This window comes from Sander vitreus, chromosome 17, assembly GCF_031162955.1.
Source record: "Sander vitreus isolate 19-12246 chromosome 17, sanVit1, whole genome shotgun sequence".
Classification (NCBI taxonomy): Eukaryota; Metazoa; Chordata; class Actinopteri; order Perciformes; family Percidae; genus Sander; species Sander vitreus.
Genome location: NC_135871.1, coordinates 15448167 through 15471669, shown reverse-complemented (window position 1 = coordinate 15471669; position 23503 = coordinate 15448167). Strand labels below are relative to the sequence as shown.

General features: G+C 41.5%; 2 protein-coding genes across 6 annotated transcripts in view; one reads left to right on the top strand and one right to left on the bottom strand.

Moving 5' to 3' along the window:
* Nucleotides 1-119: 119 nt before the first annotated feature.
* LOC144532697 (uncharacterized) lies at nt 120-5428 on the bottom strand. The gene is made up of 10 exons (XM_078273606.1): nt 5126-5428; nt 4409-4544; nt 4152-4262; nt 3933-4065; nt 3614-3792; nt 3391-3464; nt 3054-3216; nt 2869-2951; nt 2093-2283; nt 120-1682 (listed from the first exon to the last, which is right to left on the bottom strand). The coding sequence occupies exons 1-10, from the start codon at nt 5244-5246 to the stop codon at nt 1197-1199; spliced, it is 1677 nt and encodes a 558-aa protein (XP_078129732.1). The 5' UTR covers nt 5247-5428; the 3' UTR covers nt 120-1196.
* Nucleotides 5429-7267: 1839 nt separating this feature from the next.
* Nucleotides 7268-23503, top strand: part of wdfy4 (WDFY family member 4) — a 45452-nt gene continuing 29216 nt past the window's right edge. For 2 of the 5 annotated variants that reach the window (XM_078273223.1, XM_078273221.1), the window contains exons 1-25: nt 7268-7541; nt 8704-8961; nt 9897-10008; nt 10863-10990; nt 11295-11423; nt 11574-11763; nt 12384-12573; nt 13248-13408; nt 14594-14826; nt 14920-15059; nt 15806-15936; nt 16167-16268; nt 16402-16592; nt 17508-18229; nt 18852-18945; nt 19047-19261; nt 19425-19528; nt 19691-19916; nt 20166-20242; nt 20328-20546; nt 21231-21409; nt 21497-21728; nt 22874-23025; nt 23101-23212; nt 23304-23494. In XM_078273223.1, coding sequence (XP_078129349.1) covers nt 7521-7541; nt 8704-8961; nt 9897-10008; nt 10863-10990; nt 11295-11423; nt 11574-11763; nt 12384-12573; nt 13248-13408; nt 14594-14826; nt 14920-15059; nt 15806-15936; nt 16167-16268; nt 16402-16592; nt 17508-18229; nt 18852-18945; nt 19047-19261; nt 19425-19528; nt 19691-19916; nt 20166-20242; nt 20328-20546; nt 21231-21409; nt 21497-21728; nt 22874-23025; nt 23101-23212; nt 23304-23494 — 4509 coding nt within the window. In that variant the 5' untranslated portion in view covers nt 7268-7520. The remainder of the gene's footprint in view (nt 7542-8703; nt 8962-9896; nt 10009-10862; nt 10991-11294; nt 11424-11573; nt 11764-12383; nt 12574-13247; nt 13409-14593; nt 14827-14919; nt 15060-15805; nt 15937-16166; nt 16269-16401; nt 16593-17507; nt 18230-18851; nt 18946-19046; nt 19262-19424; nt 19529-19690; nt 19917-20165; nt 20243-20327; nt 20547-21230; nt 21410-21496; nt 21729-22873; nt 23026-23100; nt 23213-23303; nt 23495-23503) is intronic. The other 3 variants (XM_078273220.1, XM_078273218.1, XM_078273219.1) reach the window with 2 other exon arrangements.

Below are 23503 nucleotides of genomic sequence, written 5' to 3'. Positions count from 1 at the left end.
GTAAATCAAAAGTGAAGGTCACAAGGTTTGAATTTGAAAAGACCTTAAAAGCCTGTTTCTTTTTAGCTAGACAGTGACATAAAAGAGAAAGATTCACGTTTTTTAAAACTTTTTTCAAGGCAGTTTTCAGTGTTTTTTTATTAAGCATATTTTTCCTACAGCATAAAAAGTCATCATGGCACAAATTAGGTATTATCTTGGAAACCCAAATATACTGTGTACCCACAGATAAAATACATTACTACATATGAAATATATTGGGATAGTAACAAGTTGCAGCGAGTTAAATACAATAACACTGATCCAGGGACAGAGATATACAGGCTTACATACGCTCATCTTAACCACTCCATATGCGTGACAGGCAGTACAGTAGACACTAAATAATATCACGTGACGTAGCCGCTCACATAGTCCAGACACTCCAGCCTCTGAGGGGTGTGGGGAACATCATCTATAATCTAGAAATATGGTCCTGAGGGACACAAAGGAAATGAGTGTGTTTAATTGAAGGCATGAAAAGAGCATGTCTCATTAGTGAGAGCAGAGGAAGTGTGATAGCTCAAATGACTGGGAGCAGGTCAGAGAGGTAATGACATTATGTGAGGAACAAAGTCTTTAAGTGCATCTGCTATTAACCATTATCGTTAATCTCAGGACTTGCTAATGTTATGAGTACAGAAATCGTCACAACGCTGAATGATGCTTTACACCATGACGCACTTTATTCCAAACAACAATAACAATGGTGTTAAAAAAAATATGCTGATTTGGGATATAAAACAGGTGTAAATGTGAGCATTCATTCAGAGGCGTTACCTGCTAAAACACAGCTTTGGAAATATCCAGTACTTTACACGGAACAATGTGAACCAATACATTATTTAGAACACTGTTATCTTAAAAGGGTTTCGTCACGTTTCTAAAAACTACTTGAACATCTAAACTCTTAGTGGTAGTTATCCTGCTAGCCACTTCATGGACAAATCTGATGTCAAATCTACTCTATATTAAAATAGAATATTGAGAGATAACCAAATTTTACATTCAAGTACAACATGTTATATGGCATTGGAGAGTTATTGAATCTAAAGAGGACATTATCACAAGGTTGAATGCACACCAAAGACTCCGTAAACTGAGAAGTAAGTGAGCGATGAAACAATTTCAGCTGGATACAAGACAAACTGGCAGTTTTAAATGTCTATGGAAGTCTTGTCCTCTTTTTGTCCGCTGCCCACCCGTCTTCGACCCTCCAGCAGAAACGACAGTACTTTAACCCAGCGCTGTCCTAGTGACCTCTGCCGTGCTTTGCTTTCACACTGTCTGAAGTAGGTGGTCGTTCCCGTGGCAACAGCATCAAACTGCTCGGTCAGTAGCCATGCCTCCCAAAGCAGTGTCAGTGCATTCATAACCATCATAACCACAACCCAGAACTCCTCCCCTAACAATGTGAGCCACAATGACAAGCTGTGATTGCCCGCAGGCATCTTGTCATACAGGTAACTTGTTGCCGTGGCAACAAAAAGAAGGTGGGCAATAACCATGAAGAGGATGAAGAAGATGAAGAGGCGGTGGTTACCCCGGCCGACGCAGCGGTTGAGGAAAAGGCAGTGGTGGTCATAGTCTTTAATGCACACATCACACAGCTTGCAGTGTTTAGTGAAGTCGGGCTGAAACAACTGAGGAAAGCAAAGACAGGGTGGGCAGGAGAGAACATACTATTATATTATGTAGCGAATTAACTAGAAAATGTGCATCTTTAGCTTTACCGGCTACATTTTTCAAAAGGATGCTGCAGGTTTTGTGTTTTATCTCCTACCTTTCAGACATTTACTGCTTTTGATACCTGCTTTTTAATTTCACTATGGGACGAAAATCAACTGGCAGAGACTTAATCACCTTAAATATTTCATCACATTTAATTGTTACATCATTGATTCATTGTGACATCTGAGAATTTTGAGCTTTTCGTAAGGGAAGACCATGTGAAGGAACACACCAAGAGGAGAAGGGCTGTGTGTCAATTTCTAGATCTAGACAGAAACTAGATAGAAATCTCTCTGAACCATGACCAGTGTGAATGTTTTACCTCACAGTATGGACAGAACCTGTGAGGGCTCTGGTTGTTCTCCACCAGGTCAGCGATACAGGAGAACCGAGGATCTGCATCTGCTCTGTCCATTGTCCCAGGGTCCTGAGTCAGAACCTTACAGAACAAACCGATGACTAGGGAGAAGTGGAACATTGCCACCTGGACCAGAACACTGATTGGCCACACACATTCAAAAGGTTAAGGATGAACCATTGTCATTTTAATATACAAAATCCTAGATTACATTTGCCGTACTGTGTATATCTGGGTGAGCAAGACAACTAAGAGAGCACTGGCCAGTTGACAATTTTCACAAGCGAGCTTGTGTAGTGCCCAAAATACAAATGTATTATTTGGGGAGCATGAATGTGCTTACCAAATGTCACTGCATTATACCCTTTAAATTTTGATATTTATTAAGTACAAGTGGAAAATGTGGCTCAATGGTGACACTGGAGGAAAGGTCAGACTGGGTAATTTAATGAAAATCCAAATACTTTTAGACGTTGGTCACACGTTTGGTTGGTCTGAGGGTGGCACTATAATATTTATGAATCATCCTGTGAGGACCATGATAATTAAGGACCAACTTTTAAAGTAATTTGGCTTTTTCTTGAGATATGCCTCTCTGAACCACAGTGTTGGACAGACCAACAGACCAACCAACATTGAGAGCATTATGTCATACTGTTAGCACGAAAGTAAGAGACAGATGATACATACAAATATACATGGGCATGAGACTAAACGTGTGCTATATTTGTTAAGGATATTAGGCATTATCTTTCCATAGAAGCAGAGCAGGGAATGAAACAAGCCAGCTATGAGGGTTCCCAAGTAGATTGGGTTGGGTAACCTAGAAGGAAGACAGATGCTGTCTGAACAGCGATATAACAAACAGTGAAATATGTTGACTTACTGATAAACATTTCACATGTACAACATTTTTTTGTCAAACCTTTGGTATGTGGTCATGCGGTGGTACTGTGTGAAGATGTTTCTGGCCAGCCAGGGGAAGAGCAAACTGCAGCTTAACCCCCCATAGCCTCCCAACATGGCTGCTATCAGCAGGATGGCAGCTCCACTCAGGGTTGGAAAAAACAGTGTCCAGTAATACAAAACTGGTGAGAAAAGACACATGATACAAACATAAAATGATGTGTGAAAAACTTGACACATGAATGCACACACAGCACTTTAAATGTTACCGTGCCATTATTATCATCACCATTGTCATCATCACAACCCTTGCTTTATCTCTAAAGAAATTAACAAAACCACAGAGTAATATTCACCATGAGACTCTCTGGGCTTGTGGTGTATTGGCTCATTAATGTACCGACTCAGTAGCTTGGTGAGTTGCTGATGTCTAGAGAAAAATACACAGTATTGCAATCTATTAATCAGCATCAGAATCCCAAGAGAAATCAGTCAACATACTGGATATCTAAAGGTACTGAGAGGTGTTATTATTCTAAGTCAGTGATTTCCACAGATTTCTTAAAACTGCAGATTCACCTAAATGTTTTCCCTTGTTTGCAGAGGTCAAGTGGTGTGAGGCCGCTGTGGTTCTTCTGATAGAGCATCCCGCACCCTGTTCTCTGCAGCAGTGTCCAGCACACCTCCACTGCACCCCTCTCTGCTGCAACATGAAGCGCTGTCGCTCCCTGCTGGTCAACTGCATCCACAGCACATCTCTGAAACAGAGTGTTGAGGTGCACAGCTGCTGCTAAAAGATAGTCACATCTGCACTGGGCCCAGTTGAAGCCAAAGTTTAGTCATACTGTTGGTCAACTGGAGCGTGTCAGTGAGTGAGAGATTAGAGACTATCTCATACCTGGTCTCTGAGCAAATACCGGACCACCTCTGTGTTGCCTGTGGATGCCGCCAGGTGAAGGGGTGTCACCTGGTGCATGTCTGTGTCTGAGAAACGGAACATTCCTGTCTCCCACAAATAGTGCACTGTAACACTGGGAAAGATAACTAACAGTTAGTGCATGCAATATATATATATATATATATATATATATTGTGATGTGTTGTTTCCTCTACTCACATGCTGCCCCCTGTGACTGCATGATGCAGTGACGTTTTTCGCTGCAGGTCTATGAGGCGCAAATCAGCTCCATACCGCATCATTTGGTACATGATAAAGATGTTCCCTTGCCTGATCGGAGTCAAAACCACAAACTGTTATGACACAGGATCAAGCACAGAACAAAATGCATGATGCTCATATCATGACATTGTCACCTCAAGAATCCAGGCATGTTTGTTTAACACCAGAGAACTAAATGTGCAACTACTGCTCACCTGCAGGCAAAATGAAAGGCTGTCTGTCCTGCATCACATGTCATATTAGGGTCAGCTCCATTACTAAGGAAAAGGTCAACCATGGAGCGGTTGCCATGGAGGGCAGCGTAGTGGAGCGGGGTAAAACCACCCCAGCCTGGATGAAGACAAACAAATGCACATCACAATCCCATCTGCAGTCTCTGTGACTGTAACAATATAGCCTGACATAAATGCACGGCCTGTCAGCCTGTTGATCACTGGATTCAGGTTTAGGGTTCCCTTTGGCACAATGTGACTTTGTGCCGTGTTGTCAGAGGAACTGTCCATCTATTTCTGTGCCAGACCGTCTCACAGAGGAGCTGCAGCAGTGTAAGTTTCCCCTTGGCATTGTGACAAAATCACATCAGGAGACACTGGAGCACGAAACGTTAAAGTGGTCCTTTGAAAATAACATTGTACTTGCTCAATGCTATAATAATTGCACATAGGCTAATTTGTACAGATTTTTAAAAGACAAAATTATAAATGACACATGACACAGATATAACAGGTTTGTTCTTTTGGAAAACAATGTCCATCGTCTTTTTAATAAGCAAATCTGGAAATACCATCACTGACAGGTAAATGCGAACTGTATGCTGACAAGTAGGACAGTAGGAAGTGGTCTGTAGTTTCACAAATATTCAGCTTATTGTCCACATCAAGATTTTTATTTAGTATATTATTCCACCTTACCTTTTTGTTTGAGAAGCGATCGGTCATTTTGAACGAACTGTATACACAGTTCAATATCTCCTCTTTGTATACAGTCAAATATGTCTCCACCGCTAACGGAGCACACAGGCATCGGATGCATTATGATCGGTGCACAGAGGCGGCCTGCTACATCCACCGACAGAAACTGCAACAGAAAAACAACAAAAACCAGTTCCTCGGACGAGGCGCTACAACATCATAATGTAAAGTGAGAAGGGAGATTATCTTTCACTGCAAAGTAACGGGGATCCTATATTGTGCTAAACTGATTGAGGCTGACCAGACCACGCCCTGGACACCTCGTTGGTTGGTGCAGGTCACGTGATCGGTGATGTCATCTGTGTCTCTAAAAGACGTGGTTCCTATATGTATTGCAGTAAATATAATTCAGAGAGGGTCGTTAAGAAATATGAGACAGAACAGGAATGGAGTTTTAACTTCAGGGAAATCAGAAGGGGGTTGGTAGGTTAATGATACAGGCAGGATTTTAAAAAAAGGATGTGTTTCATTTTTAAATGATTCGTTTTTATTTCTTTTCTATACACCCCGACACAGTAGGTGGCGGTATGCACCTTAAAGTTGGTTTGCGATCTGCCTATGAACACACAAAGAAGGTAATTAGCATGCTAATTAGCAGTGTGTGTCATGCTCTAATCGAACCCATACACCCATGTGCTGAACATGGAAATATTGGTGACAGAAATCTGAAAAAAACACTTTATTTGCAGAGATTATACAATTTAGCTCAACACACATAATTTGAATGTAAACTCCTAATATGCAATACATGCAAGTATTATTATTATTATTAGCCTAGGGCTATATATTATTTATTTCGCCAACGTTTAATTTGATACTGCGACGTACGCTAACCTACTAGAACTAATTAATACAGTGAGTGCGACTCGTTCTGCAGTGTTCAGAGACTGCATGCTCACTGGCTGAAATGAGAGTGCTTGTTTGGCTCGGAGGGTTTTCAGCTTATAGAAGTTAGTTAACAGTGCGGCAACAATGTAACAACTATTAGCCAAAGCACAGTGTATAAGGTACGCTATCTTATGGCGTTTTAACATCTCGAGGCAACACTGCAGGCCTGCAGATGGAATAAAATGGATTGAAAATTGGGGTATGTACGCGATATATGGAGCTCTTAAGTGCAGTTGTTGGTCATTCTTATGACTGATGGAGCTATATCTAGGCTACTTTAATGAGTGAAAACATAGGTTTATAGTAATATTTGTTTTCTTTTTGTAATGCAGTGCAGAGTCTTTTCTTCGTAGATATCTTGACTTTTCATACTTGTTGAAGGTGTAATTAATCACATTGTTTCATTCAATTTCAGAATAAGCCACTGTTAGCATCATACCATGCCATACCATGCCATACCATGCCCATACCAGCACAGTTAACCACAGATAACCACTATGGCTGCATTATTGTCATTGGTTACACGTAGTTTTCCTGCTAAAATGGCTTCAGTAAACAAAAGGCCAACACGATTGAGCAGGTTTTCTATTTATTTTTGGGACAGTTTTTTTCTCTATTTGGCTGATGTCCGCATTGTGTCATGTATCATTAAAACCCACAAGATGGCGCTGTTTAGCTAAGTTAGGTTAGCACTGCTTTGATTTTCTGTCACCGATATAAACACAGCAGTTTCACAATCTCAGTGCAGTTACACTATAGGCATTCAATCCAAGGCCCATTATACTGTTCACATGTGAACCAAATGTAAAACAAAGAAGAAAAAACAACAAATATATAGTATTCCTACTGAATTGATTAGTCTTTAATTACAAGATTTAACACTAACAAAATCCGTTTGGATGTTTTCTGATGCTGTTAAAGGATTGTTTACCTTTTTTTTTTTTTTTTTAAAGAAAAATATACTAAACACAATTTGTTTGTATTTGTTTCTCCTATAAGTCAAAGCTTTCAATCTCTCCAAATAAATCTATTATTACAAGTGGTGTTTGCTGGCTGCCTTGAATCATGGGATCCTGTGTTGTGATTCATATCATACCAGTCTTACATGACATATCTATAAAAAGCAAAGTGACTCTTCTTGAGCTGTGGTGGGAGGGCCCCATCCAACCAGCTAAACAACACTTTTTCACTTCTGCTTCACTAAGGAAGTAAGAAGGCACATGACCAGCTGATTTGAGTTGCTCTGCTTGTCCAAAGTTCAGTGTGCTTGGTGCAGATTAGTAGGGGCTGTAGTTTTACAGAAGGGTTAGCACAGTAAGCACTAGTCACATCTTAGCAGGTCTATGCTTGTCTTTCCTTATAACATGGGAACTGAGACAAACCACTCACTCAGTTGGATTAACGCAACACGGATAACAGCGTCCTCGTAGAGCTGGGAAAATCCCAGATGGCTCTCACACAAGTACAGGTAAGAGGACTTAACCATGAATCATTTTCCTTTCGAAATGCATATTAAAAGGCCGCAGAAGTGTCATTGTAACCTTGATTATGTATTTCATTTTGACATACTTGATTGTATGTAATTATCAATTGGGCTATGTGTTGCTTTTTTCATTTCACAAGGAAGCAATGACTTTGGATGCTTCTGTGTCTTCTTGCTGTCGGTCTCTCTCACACACTCTGGACAAAGAACATTCTCACATGAGAAAACATCAAAGTATTAATGAATTTCTATGGAATGTGAACTGCCTTTCCCTTTACTTTACCATCATAACTGATTTTACTGGCTTTTGGCTTATCAGTTTAACAGTCTGCCTCTACCAATCTCCCTCATTGTTCATTAGGAGTGTGTGACTCTAAACAGAAAGTTCCCAAAATAATATCACTGTAATGAGGAAACTGCTCTAGTTAAAGCCTCAGTCATACAGTAACATGTCTGCTTGGGAGGAAGACTTCTTACTCACACTAAGTGTGACAGAGAAGTATAACACTTACTGTATTAGCAGCATCCTGTGTGAAGGAATTCAAATTCAATTGTAGAGTAATTTTATTTCACATGAGCAATAACTTTGGCAATATTAGGGGAACCACGGAACACCCTAGGATTTTATCGTTGTCACATTCATTTGATTTTGTAAGAACAAAAGGTATTTACATTAACTTGTAAGTGACAGGACTGATTAGGTATTCCCAAACTACTGCACAATTACTGTTGATTAGATATTGCATGGTATAAAAGTGAAGAATACGAAAACATGGTAAAAAAAAAACATCTGCCGTAAAATGTGTCCATGCAGTGGTAAATTTGAAGCTTTTAATATTTACTGGCATTATGTGCTTCGAATTACTGAAACTTGGGCATCAATTATACCACACGGATCCCTCACAGAGGTTGATAATCAGTTAATAAAAAAGGCACATGACTGTCAGTGCTATCTGGTGACTTCTCAATGCAGACGGTGGGCAGTGTTGGGTAGGCGATGAGGCCTGAAGGTTTGGTTTGGGGCAAATGTTTTTGAGGAAGTGAGACAAATATGATTAAAATACATTTAGCATATTATGTAAACTCAGGGTATCTAAGGATTATAAATGAGGATTTCTCACTTTTGGCTCTATTTTTTTCCCTCCAGGACCAGACTGCTAAAGGGGAAAGGATCAATAAGGAAACCGGAGAGCTGAGTGCTTCAGGGGAGTTAGCCGTCTCTGTGGAGTTGAAGGTGGAGAAAGTGGAGGGCTCTTGTAGGAACCCTCAACTCCAACAAGTGCTCAGGGAACAACTACAGGAGCTGGGAATTCACAAATGCTCAAGCCCTGACCACAAAACTGACCATGTTCCTTTAGAGCAGAGAGAGGAACATCTAGTCAAAGTCCTGCCTCTCTACATACAGGTATGAACCACTGGGACAAGAATGTGTTCCTTTTCGTGTCACATTGTTCTTTTAGAGTTATAGTTTGCTATTCATCAACCAACTAATTTAGTTATTTTACTATCAACTGGAGAGTCATGAATCAACCAAAACTGCTCCAGACTGCATGAATGACAATGTGAGGTGGCATTCAGATGTTTGGCCCTCAGCTGATCCCATCACTGTTTCTTTGAACGGAAGTATATGTGGTCTCTCAGTAAATCTATACAGTTAACTGAACGCTTTAGAGCCATAGCTTCAGGCCTCGCTTTGATTAATTGGAAGAAGAGCAATTTCTCATTCTCCGTGCCTGAATTGCATCACAGTTATCAAGAAACCTCCTGACTTTTTTTTACCCCAGGCACACACTCGGTGTAAATTCCATCACTGATCAGTGTGTGTGTGTAACACCATTGATCAGGCTTACAGCTGCAGACATAATCACTCTTTGGTGTTGTGTGTAGTTCTGTGTGTGTATGTGTGTTGGTATATATGTAGAAGCCTCATGACCAGAGATTTGAGCAGAACGTAGGGCCTCACTTAAGAACAACAAACTCAGTGAAATGTGATATCCTCTTATGAAACTGAAGAGCATATATTATGCTTTGGCTTTTATGATTTATAGTGTAGTGCATTACCCAAATATTCAACTATAGTGTAGTTACTTTGTTTTACTGCGTCTCGTATCTTATAATGCACCAAATGTGGCAAAGTACAACCCAATGAGTACAACATGTCATTTTGTGCTACTAATTTACGGCAAAAAAGTTAAAAATGTATATTACAGACACATTTAGATACAATTTTCACCCAAAAATGCAATTTCATCTCATGTTTCATTTTGTCAGTATATCACAGGTGTTTTTTGCTCTCCACCAGTATCTTTGTATAATAGACTCTCTCATCTCTGATCCCAGGTCTGTGAGGATGGTGGCAGACTTGAAGGTTTGAACATAAAGGGGCTTGCAGCTCTCATTGCTGATATGGTCATCCATAACATCCACACCAGATTGGCAGAAAAACCTGCAGGTACTAACAACTGCTCATATCATAGCAAATACAACCGTTTTTTTTTTCCAGGTGGAGGGACTTTCTACCTCCTCTGGCTACTTCTGCATTTTCAGTGTGCTGCTGTTCTTTTCCAGTAGTTGTTTTCTCACATTGTAAATGTCACTCATGTCATGTTATTGAAAATGGAATGCCAAAGCAGAACATGCAATCTGTTCAAAAAAATGTGGAAACCTGTAATATGTAGTTCCTTTCTTGAGGTGTGGATGCTTTCTTTCTTATTACATTGATCTACTGATGTTCTGTCAGATTTCTCTCTCTCTATGTCTCACCTGTCTTACTCCCTGTCCCTCTGTAGCTGGTTGTTTATGTATTTTTCTGGAGGTTTGAAGGAGAAGCTTTTTTTGTTTTTAGGCAAGTTGATGCTTCTGGTTTTTTATGCTGGGTTCGAGTTTAATGAGGCGATAGCATGTTGTAGCTATTTAGTACTTGTAAGTGTGACTTTTCTTTCTTAAGTCGAGGCTCAGCTGGTCTTTTTAGGTGTCACTGTCATTAACATAATTTCACAAGAACTCTTACGTAGCCTAAAAATGGGCACTCGCCAAAATAGAAACAATGCAAATTTTCTCTCTGAAAACAGAAATGAAACTTTATTAGACAACGACCAAATTCTGTTTAGATATGCACTTTTCTTTTTATTTGAACACTGGTACACTTGACTGAAATGTGGATTTTACTGATTTCGAGCGATTGTGAAGTGAAGCAGCTACAGTATAAACAGTCTTGCACCATTGTTGTCTTTGACTTGTTCATCACACATTCTTTAGGCTCATTGTTCAGCACATGTTTAGTCATGTTGAGTTTTCTGTTTTCAGAGGGGGCTCGTAGTGAGGTGGTGCAATTCTTCTGGAGGCAGGATACTAAGGAGACAAACTGTGAGGGGAGAGACAATCAAGGATGGCTGCTGTTAAAGTCTCTGCTGCTGCTGACAGCTGACAGCTCAGTGAGTGAAAATAAAGTTTTGAAGTGAGGTTTCCATACTTTTAGTTGATGGATCTTGCCGAAAACCTTTTTACATTTGATTGGAGTCACTTATTCATGGGGAAATTACTCTTATTTATGTCAAGTCCTTGACTGGTGTTGGACAGCATGAAGTTATATTCATTATGTTGATAATTACCACACACATCTTCACAGTGCATCAAACTTCCCAAAACTAGGACAATATGGGTTATTATAATTAGTATTAAAAATCGTTTTCAAAAGTGTGTGTGTGTGTGTGTGTGTGTGTGTGTGTGTGTGTGTAGGATATATTGTCCTGTATAAACCCAGGGCTCCCTGCTGCTTTGGTGAAATGTCTGTACCTACTAGTGTGCCTTCCAGCTAAAAAGGAGAACTTGGCCATTGAAGAGACCTTTCAAGAGCAGCTAACGCAGGTCAGAGGCAATAGCTTCATTTTACAGTTTGTTAACTCTCTGTATTTTTCTTCCTCATCATGCAAGCTCTACTTGCCCTCTATGCTGCTTCTATCCTTTTTCATTGGATTTTGGTCTCACCCTAAAGTTTTTCCCTCTGCTCTTTTCCAGGTTCTCCTTCAGCTCTGTAGGCAGCCAGCCAATGTTGAGAGACTGGTGGAAACTCAGGAACTGCAGTGTCTTATCATTGGCCTCACATCACTATGGGACCAGACCAGCGCCGCATGGAGACATCAGGCCTCCCGCGTGCTCAAGGCAGTCTCGGCTGTAGCAACAAGCAACACTGTCCCGAGCTTGCAAGGTGAGGTAACTATTGGTAGAAATAACATTTCTATTTATCTTATGGTCATTTAATAGTTTTGCTTCCTTGTTATAATAGACTCTACTCCATTAGTTCCACTAAACACATTGTATTAAATACATCAGAAAACAGGCTGCACAGAAAGTGGCTAATTAGATTTTATTTGTGCAGACAGATATGTTTATTCCAATAATGAGTTGATTATACAGAGACACATGACCATGCATCCCAGCAGAAATACCTACTGCAAGAAGTTTCACATGATGCCTCCATCCGCACAGATAATTCACTTAAATGTTCTGCTACACATAAGTTTACTTCGATTTGTTTTGGACACCAAGAAGATATCAGCATTTTCCAGCAAGAAGTGTTTTTTCTCTTTGCTATAGAATCATTATTCTATAACAGTTTGTCAAATCTGGGTGAAGACAGGAGTGAAGGAATTTATTGGAACTGTATCGCTGAAAAAGAGGAGTGCACTTGAAGCAGTACTTGTTTGTGGTGATGTGTTTCTTGAACTGGAAACTTTGAGTATGCAGGCACTAGTCTTCTGATGTACTTTATATATCGCAGAGTAATTACTTATTCATTAACCAAGACCACTGTCTTTTCCTCATTAGTCAAGAACTGTGTGCGTATCTGCATCCAGAACCTGCTGCACATCAGTGCTGATGTCTCAGGGCCGCTGCTAGCTGAGGTGGCTGTGGCTGTGTTTAGCTTCATTAGAGACACCTATCCGCTCAATCCAGCCCTCTTCGTGGAGTTTGACACCAACAACGGCTACAGGGCCCTTGAGAACATCCTGAAACGGTGAGATAAAGGGACATGAACAGAAGAAGAATGAAACAAATGAAATGGGACTCAATCAAAGAGTGCGCTTAGAGAGGACAAACTTGTTAAAAGAAATGAAAAGGCATCAAAAGAATATGTTTGTGTTCTTTTTGGTCTTGGTCAAAAGTAAATGGACATTCTTTGAAATTAAGTGGAATTTTATGGTGTAAATATAGAGCCCCTTCAAAGGGTGCAGTTCTTCATAATAATGTTATGTCTGTTCTTAGAGTTAGGGCTGGGTACTGAATTCAACACTTTTTAGGCACTGACCGAATTGCCTCCTTTAGAATCGAGTGAAATGCCTTGACATTCAGTACCAAATTCCAGTACCTAAGGAGGGTGGAGATTGGCTGCACATTGTAGAGACAATCAGGACAAACTCTACATTACACACAGAAACAGGGCTCACTTAGTAGAAGCTGAAAAATAAATAAGAATATTGTGCTGTAATGTGTAATTTCTTTTGTTAAAATGGATTTTATAAAATTGGTATCGAAAAAAGTATCGTTCAGGAACCGGTATTGAAGTCACAGCGTTGGTACCGGTATCGAAATCTTTTGATCGTTACCCAGCCTTACTTAGACACAGAGATCTTTATTACTCTGCTATGCATTTAACTTAACCCCTTTGTCTCATCATTATACCATCATCAGCTGTGAGGAAGGTGTTCCTGTGGAACAGTTCCAGCCTGTGGAGGAGTTGCTGGCTCTCATTGCATCTTTCACCCTGTTGGGAAAAACGGAGCTGAAAGTGGCTCTTTGTGTCACCAACCCCCAACCTCCAGCCTTTAAGTTTGACCCACCACTCACCAAAGGTAGGTCAAGTCTTTTTCACTTTGTAAGTTCTGCATTATTACTCTCTGGCAACCCCTCCCTAATTATCTTTACTAACAGCTGATTGTATTATGAGGATAAACTCTGAACCGTCCCTTCCAAATTCAAACCATCTAATTATCATCACATGCATGACTCAGCAAAGATGGGCTTAGGGAGGGGAATGGGGCCCCCAAATGACCACAAAGTTCATCCCTCCTTTGCACTTTTGCCCTCATAAAGCCCACCCAAACGGCTCCACTCCCTTTTCCTGATTTCCCACACACCCTGGCTCTCCATTCCCGCACTGCTACCCCGCTGCAGTGCACAGCACCCCTCAGGTTAACAGGAAGCTGAGGTGATTATGTCTGGGATGATGAAGTGAAGGCTTTCCCTCTAACTTTGTTAGGATGCTCCACATCCACTCACCACTGGCCTACAGCAACCAGCCATCTATCATAGATGCACACACACCTCCATCCAACACTCGTAAATAGAGTGTCCATAATAAACACAAACACACACACACACACACATCTAATTATACACACAGACACACACACTCAGTACCCATCCATCACATCAAGGAGAAGATCTCTTTCCAGCAGAGGCACCAGAGGGACTGTTTTGTGCTGATCTTATTTGGATTTGATGCAATTTTGATTAAGTATGAAAATTAATCCTATTACTAACCAGGTATATATTTATTCGCAACAAACACTCCCAAATCTAAGACCTCCTCTAAACATTTTGACAATGCAGCGAACAAACTCTATCAAGGCACATTATGCTACTTTTCTTTTGTGTTCATGCATGTTGTGCTGTTTGTTTTCAATCTATCTATGTATGTATGTATAACTCGATTGGCTTATTGGATTTAGCATGTGCTCTGCGTTAAAGGTTGTTTGTAATATATTTGTTTTCCTTTTTCTATAAAATTGACTGTCTGACCTTACCAGAGCAAAATCTGATAAATTGAGCCTTAAATTCAAAAGATATTTTTGGCTAAATTGACCTTAGGCTGATATTGTTTTGCAGTACCATATTTCATAGACTAGTACAAGAACATTTTATTAACGTTCGATAAACAAACACACAGACTATTATTCTATTCATTGACCTATTTTTAACGACTAAACCCTCCGTAGACAAGTGCACTGACACCTTCTCTCCTAATGTCTCTCCAGGTTTAGCAGTAAAAAACCTGCCTGCCTTCCACCTGCTGCAGGCCTCCCTTTTGCGTTCTCAGGATTCACTGCTATGCTGCCAGCTTCTTCAAACCCAGCAGACAATATGGGAGAGGGACCCAGCCAATTTTTTCCTCTTGGAGTGGACTGTCCAGTCGATGGCCCAGCTGGCTGCCTGTCTGTGGCGTAAACCAGCACCTGTACAAAAACTATTCTTTTCACTGCTAGAGATGGTATGACTTCTAATGTTGGCAGCAAAGTCCTTGGCATACTTTTTTTTATATATACACTGTGCGTTTGAGGTTTGATTAAATTATTTCCTACAGGTGATATTTAAATTGAACTACATCCCCCATGAGACCTTGCGGGCACTGCTGGGTTTGCTGAAGCAGAGCTGGGCTGGGACACTGGCTGGAGGAGTGGCGGGGATAGAGTTTGGAGTGGTGGCTCTCAAGTGTTTCCACAGGTGAACAGTGCTACTGTAGTTACTCTGAATTGTTCAGGATACTCCTACTTAAAATATTTTATCCTAAATGTATCTGATACTAGTCAGAATTTGTTTTTTTTATGTTTTTTTTCATGCTTTTTGGCTTTTTCCCTTTCCTTTATTGTGTTTTATATATATATAAAGTGAAAAAGCCCAAACTCCACCCCAAAGGCACTTACCATCTCCAACAGAAAACACTGTTCACAAACTGCTCCAAACAGCTCTATTGTAGTCCAGCCTTTACTTCCGTGACGAACGTGCGTCACTTTGTAACACGTTATAATGCTCGCCTAGCTGCTAGCGTGGCAAGCCGTCATACTCTGCTTCTGACTGGGTAGTTGTCCGTACCTAGGTACTGCGCATCTGCGACTCCCAACAAAGATGGAACAGAAGTGAGATGTCTCACTCTGTAGCTAAAACAGAGAGCTCAACACACAGGGTGAAAAGAGGAGCTGCAGCAATGTGCAGTACAACAAAAATATGGTGTTTTTTTTTTTTATTAAACCACGTAAACCTATTCTGGTACAAACTCTAATTACAATTATGAACCTGAAAATGAGCATAATATGAGCACTTTAAATACAAAAATAAACAAAGATTTAACCTTCTCCAAATTGTACTGTACAAGCTTGGTTAGTTTTATCGTTAAGACAAATGAACACAGAACAGGTAAGACAGGATAAAGTTGCAGATCTTTTCAATGGTCTATCTCCTCTGCTCTGTAGGATGACAGTGTACAGTGGTATGCTAGCTGAGGTGCTGAGTGACTGGGGCCTGCTAGAGCTGCTGCTCAGCGAACTGCGTAGGAGAGCCAAAATCCTCAGGAAGGCTGGAGTTGTCTCTCCCCCTCAAATAAGTATGAACCAACATATTTATTTCCTCAACGTATGATGTAATTATGATTGTACAACTACTAAGAGCAGACAGAGAGTGATTGTTGAACATAATGACACATCATTACTGCAAATTTGGGATTGAGTGAACACACCCAGTCATAATTCAGTACTTTTACTTTCAAAGTGAGTGATTTTCAAACTGAATTGATGTGTACAAAAAAAATGCATCTAAAGTTCATGTGCTCTTTAGACCCCCAGCAGCTGCCACATGTGGAGGAAAGTGAGAGACTGCTCACTACCTGTATGCTTCAAGTTGTGTCAACCCTTACTTTGCGTTCAATCAAAAACACAGGTATATACCTTCACTTCTTTTCATGTCCAGTTTTTGATTAAATTCCTTACTCTTTCACCATCTGCAATTTATTCTTTTCATTTATGTCAGGGCTTGAAACTGCTGTTGTATATTTTTTGTGTGTATATTCCAGTTTCAGTGCGAGACCTTGGTATGGTTCCCTACCTAAAGATCTTCTTGGATGAGGATCAGTATCGAAGTCCTACTCTGAGCATTTTGGAGCAGCTAGCTGAAATTAACCCAGAGGAGTTTATGAGTACCGCCATAGGAGCCCTCTGCTCCTCTACACAGCAGGAACTTAGTTTGAAGCGGGACCTTTTGCAGGTACTTACATTTTAGATTCACCCGCAGTTGGACAGCACACACACATCCAAAAACACTCAAGATATGCAGTGATCTCAGCTGAACTGTAAACATAGTCTCCACTCTACATCAAATCAAACACATTGAAATGCACTCAAAACATAATAAGCTAGTGAATTTATTTTCTTAGCATGTGGGACCCTCATTACATTATAGACAAATGCAGATTGATTTGCTAAAACAGGTTTAGTTGTTAACTCTAGACCGATTTGATTAGGCCAGCAGCCTTGTGCTGTGGCACTCTGAAGATTACCACCTCTATCAGATCAGTGAATGGGACAGAGATCTGATTAAGCCTAACTAAGTTACACACCCACTGTATGTGTCCGTTTTTATAGATGGCAGTGAGAAGAGCTCTTACTTGCAGATAGTGTGTGTGTGTGTGTGTGTGTGTGTGTATATGAACTTTGTGAATGCATGCTTGTTTTGGTGTGTGCGTGTTCTTTGTACTAACATGGTTAAAGCAGGTGGCAATCAGATTGGGTACGACCTGGGTTGGCAAGTGTTAAGAGCCATTGTGATTACTCCAGTTTCAGTTAATCACATTTCCCTCTGCGTTCTGCCTTACAGATTACCTACCTGATGGATTAGGTCTCTAAATTGAATAAAGCTAATATGATTTTGTTCACCTCCAAAAACTAGTTACCAGAAATGATTTATGATATATCTATGCGTTTCATCTATTTTTCATGACATTGTTTTAATTGACCAGGGAGATGCTATTGAAAGCTGAGACTTTGAGCTAAGCGTAGTGTCTATCAAAATACAAGTATAGAATCCGCTTTGTCACGTGTGTAGTTAGGCTTATGTGTTTTTGGTGGTTCCACATGCTCACTGTCCAAATGGTCTGTCTGACTTCTCACTTCTGTATTTCAGTCTGTGTTAAAGGTGATGGAGAGCCCCAACAGCTGGGACGCCTTCAGGAGAGCAGGAGGCTTCACCGGACTGCTTTCTCTGGTGATCGACATGGAAGGAGCTCTGTCTGACCCTCCCCAGGGAGAAGTGTGGAAGTCCTTTGGACACCAACTGCTGCTGGACCTCCTCCTCCTCACTCTACACATTATGGCCTTGGCTGTGCATCTTCACACAGTAAATGCACACCATTTTGAGACTGGTGGCTTTTATGAAAGGCTGGCAGAAGCTCTACTCCAGCTGGGCTGTTTTTACACAGAAGGCCATGACAAAGTGAAGTTTGATGGAGAGGAAGGCTCCTGTCTCAAGGCTGCAGAGGACGACCAGTCTCTTGAAAAGAGCTTCCACCAGTTTGTTGAGTTAGCAGAGGCCCCTGAAGCTCCCTCCACCACACCGCAGCCTAATCTGCCTGTCACTCTTCGGACATGTATAAGGCTGCTCTCGTATCTCGACCAGTTCGCCACAGGGACCTACTCTTCTCTGGAGATAAACTTGGGACTAGAGCCACAGGATGGGTGTGACGGAGATGAAGAGAAACTAAATGGACCAGCAGGGCATGAAAGAGTGCATTCAGGGTCCCCTCCTGTCCACTTGAGATCAGGCCTGCAGTCCGTGGAGAACACACAGGGAAGGTCCAGAAACACAGCACCCAGTATTTCCACAGTCTGCACAGAGTCTCAGTACAGGTGGATATTTCTAACCATTTGGAGGTCGTGGAAACCATATTCCTATAAGATGAATTCGAATTTCCTCTACATCAGGGGTCTTAGCTGAAAGAGAGACGGAGCAGGAACCCACCACATATTGTATTAAATTGAGTTGCATATTAAACTGGGCCTACAATATCGTGTAGGGCGGCCTAAAGTCTTTACACATACCATCTGATGGTACATACAATACTAAGCTATTAAAATAATAATTATTGACATTCATTCATATACATGTTTTAATGTTAAACATACATGTAGCACAGTGAATCCTTAAGCTTAACTGTATCTGGCTACCTTAGTGGCTACCTTACCTACAGGCCAATAAGCGTGTCATCAATATTGTGTACGTTTTTGCTAATAATATGTTGGACTCATGTTTATGTATATTTTCAGACATATTACCTTTTGAAACTTTTTTTTAAATGATTGAACAATAACTTGGGGCCCCCCTGCAGTAACTCTGAGGACCCCCTAAGGGTCCCGGACCCCCTGTTGAAGATCTCTGCTCTACATTCATATCTAAATTGTAGTGAATGAATGTGATCTCATTAGTATCAACCCATACTTTTTTGTTTTGTGTTTTTTACTTGGCTTTCAGTAGGTTCACCTGCAATCATGTTATTCTTCATCCAGGAGCAATCCGGGTTATTATGACTCTTCTTTCATCCGTATTTACTCCTGAACACCCACAGGTACCTTTTCTAGACTGAACATATTACAGTCTCTTAAGTTGCACATTATTAAATACAGGATATGGTCCCAGTATGAGACACATTTCTTTCCCTTTTTCTAGCTCTCTATGGAGGTCCAGTTGTCACTGGCGCACCACATCCAGGCCATGGTTAAATCTGAGCGAAACCGCCAGATAGTGTGCGAGGGGGGGCTGGTCTCCACACTCCTGGCTCACTGTCGGAGCATGTTGCTGGCGCCAAACCACCTGTTACATCTACCAGTTACTCGCATCTTGGAGAAGCTCTCCTCCCAGGCCATCACACAATCAGACTTGAGGTAAAACATACTCCGTCTCCGAGGTTCAGACACATGCATTTCTTAATTGCACTGGAGATGAAGAGGCTTTTGGATTTTTTTGCTTTTTAAATTTATTTTTAAAATATTTTTCCTACAATATTCTGAATCTGACATCTGATCGAGTTTACTTTTTCCTCCTCAGAAAGTTCCTGTGTTTAGGGGACCCACTCATGTGCTTGGCAGACAAAACGGCCATGCAGTCGCAACTAGAATGTCACCCACAAGTCAAAGTTCCTGTTTCAAGTGGTACAGACTAGTTTCATTCTAATGACTTAATCATTCTGTTATTTTATGCCTGCTCTTTACTCATGCATGTTAAATTCAGTCCACTTAAGGGATAATTTGGCCTTTCAAACACAGACCTCAATCAGGTCACAGATTGGATTTTGGTTGTGTTGTCTAAACTAGGTCACAGTACAGAGGAAGATGCCTCATCGGGATCTTCAGGAAAGACACTGAAGCGGACCTTCAGCTTGTTACAGTCTACAACTCTCAGTGAATCCTCTGGTTCGGCAATCCCTGTCCACCAGATCATCAGTCTGGTGACCATGACATCACCGCGCACCTTCAGGCCACACCGAGTCTCCTCCTCACCTGCCTTTGTAGAGTTTGACATGAGCGAGAGTGGATATGGGTGAGTCCTTGTTTTACTGGGTGTCTGTGCAGTCCTGCAGTATCAAAGAGACTAAACTACAGTAGATTAGACTAAATTGGACTTACTGTATAGTTATGCTCTACGTAAAATAATCAGAATGTATGTGCTGCAAAAATGACCTCAGTGAGGTTTGGCTTGTGAGGAAATCTCTCTGTAATGTAAAAAAAAAAACATGCAAGAACATCAATTATTTACAAATTTCTCGCCATGTGACGGTATGCTTTGCAGCTGCCTTTTCCTGCCCTCTCTGGCGACAGTGAAAGGAGTGACTGCTGATTCAATCCCAACAGGTGGAATTGGAGGAGGTAAGTGATGAGTCTAAATGCGTCATACTCACATATTTGTGAATAAATCAGAATAAAATGGCTAACAATCTCTCTCATATTTTAGACTGCCGGGGTTTTCCTCCTATAGCTGGTCTCTCATTTTCCTGCTGGTTCCAGATCAACCGGTTTAGTTCAGCCTGTGATTCCCACCCAATCCGTCTACTGTCAGTGGTTCGCCACATGTCGCGGACTGAACAACAGTATATCTGTCTGTCAATCTCCTTCTCAGCCTATGACGGCTGCCTGGTCATCTCTACAGAGGAGGAAGCATTTACATACCTGGGTAAGAGCAATAAAAAGTTTGGTCAGTATTTGCCCTTAAACTTCACATAACGTTTATTGATTGACAAAATGAATTAAAGAAAGTAGGAGAATTTCTTTAGCATTGTAGTTCTCTTGCTAGCTTTCACAACTGTCCTCTATTCCTTATTAATTCTGTTTAAAGCTATAGTGCGTAGTTTCTGTTGCCCCATGAGGAATTTTAAGTAATGACAACAACAATGGACTGACGCAAGCCTATGGTGATCGCCCACACCCCTCCTCCACGCAGTTGTTATAGCATTTATCCCGTCAAATCAAGGAGGACACATGATGAAAAAAACATGATGGACTCTTCAGAAGAGGTAATTATCCTTAATTTGTATGTCCTCTTCATCTACAAAGCTGAACATTGCTGTTGCCCTTTCTCAGCGGTGACGTAAAACGCATCACTCAAGCTGCTGTGCACGAATGTCGCCGGACTACACCATTTTGTAAACATAGCCATACTGAAAAATACAGAGAGAGTTTTGTGGAGCTGATAACTCAATTAGCTTCATATCATTTGGCAATGGCTTGAATGTAACGGACGTTCATTAATATAAAATAGTCGCGCACTATAGCTTTAAAATGGGACTGCACAATAGTTGCATCATGAGTTTGTACTGCAGAGATTGACCGAATGTCTTTCTCCATCTTTGTTCAACAGATATGATGGAGCCAGAAGTTTGCACTCCCACTTCTTTGCCTACATCACTGAGGTTCCGCTGCTCCAGCATGCTGGTCCCTCGTCAGTGGCACCACCTGGTTGTGGTCATGGCCAAAGACGTGAAGAAGAGCTGTCTGACTTCAGCCTACTTCAACGGCAAGGCAGTGGGGACAGGAAAGGTATGACAAGAGGAGAGAAACTGAGGAGCTGATGACTGAACTGGCATTTATATATTCATGTATCATACCCTCTGCATTTTCCATCAGATGAGGTATATTCAGCCATTCCCTGGTCAGTATGTCTCCATGGACCCCGCAGCTGTGATTGATGTGTATGGACTGATAGGAACACCAGCTCTTTGGAAGGAGCATGCTGCTCTAGTATGGCGAGTGGGTCCGTCTTACCTGTTTGAAGAAGCTTTGAGCTCTGAGGCTGTGGGTGTCATGTACACACAAGGCACCGCCTACCAGGGCAACTTCCTTGCTCTGCGCAACACAGGTGAGTCTCAAGATCTTGTGCAAGAATTTCACAGGATTTCCACAGTATGTCTTTTTGTTTACTTACAGTAAGTCATCCTGAATAACCGCATATTATACATGCTGAATCTGTAAATATATCTTTGTGGTCCTAGAATAACATAAGGTTGTTTCTAGATGCATTAGGAATGTCATTTTGATCAGTCTATGTTCATCTATTTTGTGCTATGTATGTCTTTCCACCATACCATGGAATGGAGTAAATGTCATGGTGCTCATTGCATGCATGCATGATTTTCTCTGCAGAACAGATGATTTGCTTTGCTATAGGGGACATTGTATACTGATGCAGAACAACTTGAAATGGTGACATTATTTAAGGGACACAAATTTGTTGTTTATTTCGTGGTGCTGAGGACGTATTTGAAAGTAATGTATTTCAATGGGAAACATCTTTTGTGATAACAGCATGATTACAGTAGCGAGTAGTATTGGAAAAGCCGAAAATCCGCGTAAGGAGGTTGGTTGGGGTGGTGGATGGGTCAAACAACACAGGACTCTCACCCTGGAGACCGGGGATCGCGTCCCGCGTTTGGCAGTTCCTTTCCGCGTTCTTCTTTTTCTAACCACAACCGTCACTGTTGTTGTCGCCGTCTCCTGCGTGTGACGGTTCCTTTCCCCGTTCTTCTTTTCCTAACCACAACCGTCCTGTTGTTGTAGCACGTCCCCCAGAGACCGGGGATCGCATCCCGCGTGTGGCGGTCCGTCCTGTTGTTGTTGCCGGTGTGTGCCGTTTAATTTCGCCATTGTTGCGTCCCCCAGAGACCGCAGATCGTGTCCCGGCAGCTGTTGTCACGTCTACCGCGTGTGGCGTTTAATTTCTCCGTTGTTGTGTCCCCCAGAGCAGGCTGCAGCTCATGGCAGTTCGTGAAATGGTCACGTTCCCATTTCGTGGTGACCACCACAAAATAAAAAAGAAAATCGTGTCCCTGTACACGAATCAATAGATCAAAATAATGTGACCATTTCACGAACTGCCATGAGACCGGGTTGTAATGTGTTTATGTGAGGGCATAGTGATGATTATGGTTACACATGACATTTGACTTTTGTAGGACGGTTCTACTTTACTTACTTGTGTTGTCCCACCTCTCTCTTTGTGTCCAGGCCATGATCTAGATTCTGAGTCTCTCCCTCTCAGGCTGGTCCCTGAGGAGAGGATCTCATTTGGCATCAACCCAGCAATTTCTACATTAACCACTGTCCTGCAGATCAGAGAGGATTACAATGAGGTGGACTGCAGACTGATTGCTAAAGAGGTAAGATGAGTCCATGTTAAACCTGTGTTTGTTGTTTTGATACAGAGCAGCAATCATTGTGTGCAATTATTGCAGATGGGGATAACATCTCGGGATCACTCAACCCCTGTGTTCCTAGCTCAAAACATCAGCCAGCACCTAAGCGGTACAGCTCGCACCATAGGAGCAGCCCTGGTTGGACATTTTGGTAAATAAAGTATTATTTGAAAGTGTTTTTTTTGCCCTTTAGTTGATTCTTGCAGGCACATTTGGTAAGCTCATGGTCCATTTCATTCTAGGTGTGCGTACATTCACCCCCAGCAGTGCATCCAATGGTTTCCTGTACGTTGGTGGGCCTGCAGTTGTTCTCAGTCTAGTTGCAATGGCGCCTGATGATAGCTCCCTGTATGCAGCTGTCAAAGTTCTTCTTTCTGTTCTGGAGACCAACTCTGCCATGCAGGAGGAAATGAACCGCATCAACGGATACAAGGTCTTGGAC

Bases quoted from the DNA above. Each gene is read 5' to 3' on its own strand.
- LOC144532697 (XM_078273606.1), bottom strand. From the start codon at position 5,246: ATGCATCCGATGCCTGTGTGCTCCGTTAGCGGTGGAGACATATTTGAC. The intron at 4,545-5,125 runs GTAAGGTGGAAT...GTCTTCATCCAG, and splicing joins ATCGCTTCTCAAACAAAAAG to GCTGGGGTGGTTTTACCCCG. The intron at 1,683-2,092 runs GTAAAACATTCA...TGCTTTCCTCAG, and splicing joins GGTTCTGTCCATACTGTGAG to TTGTTTCAGCCCGACTTCAC.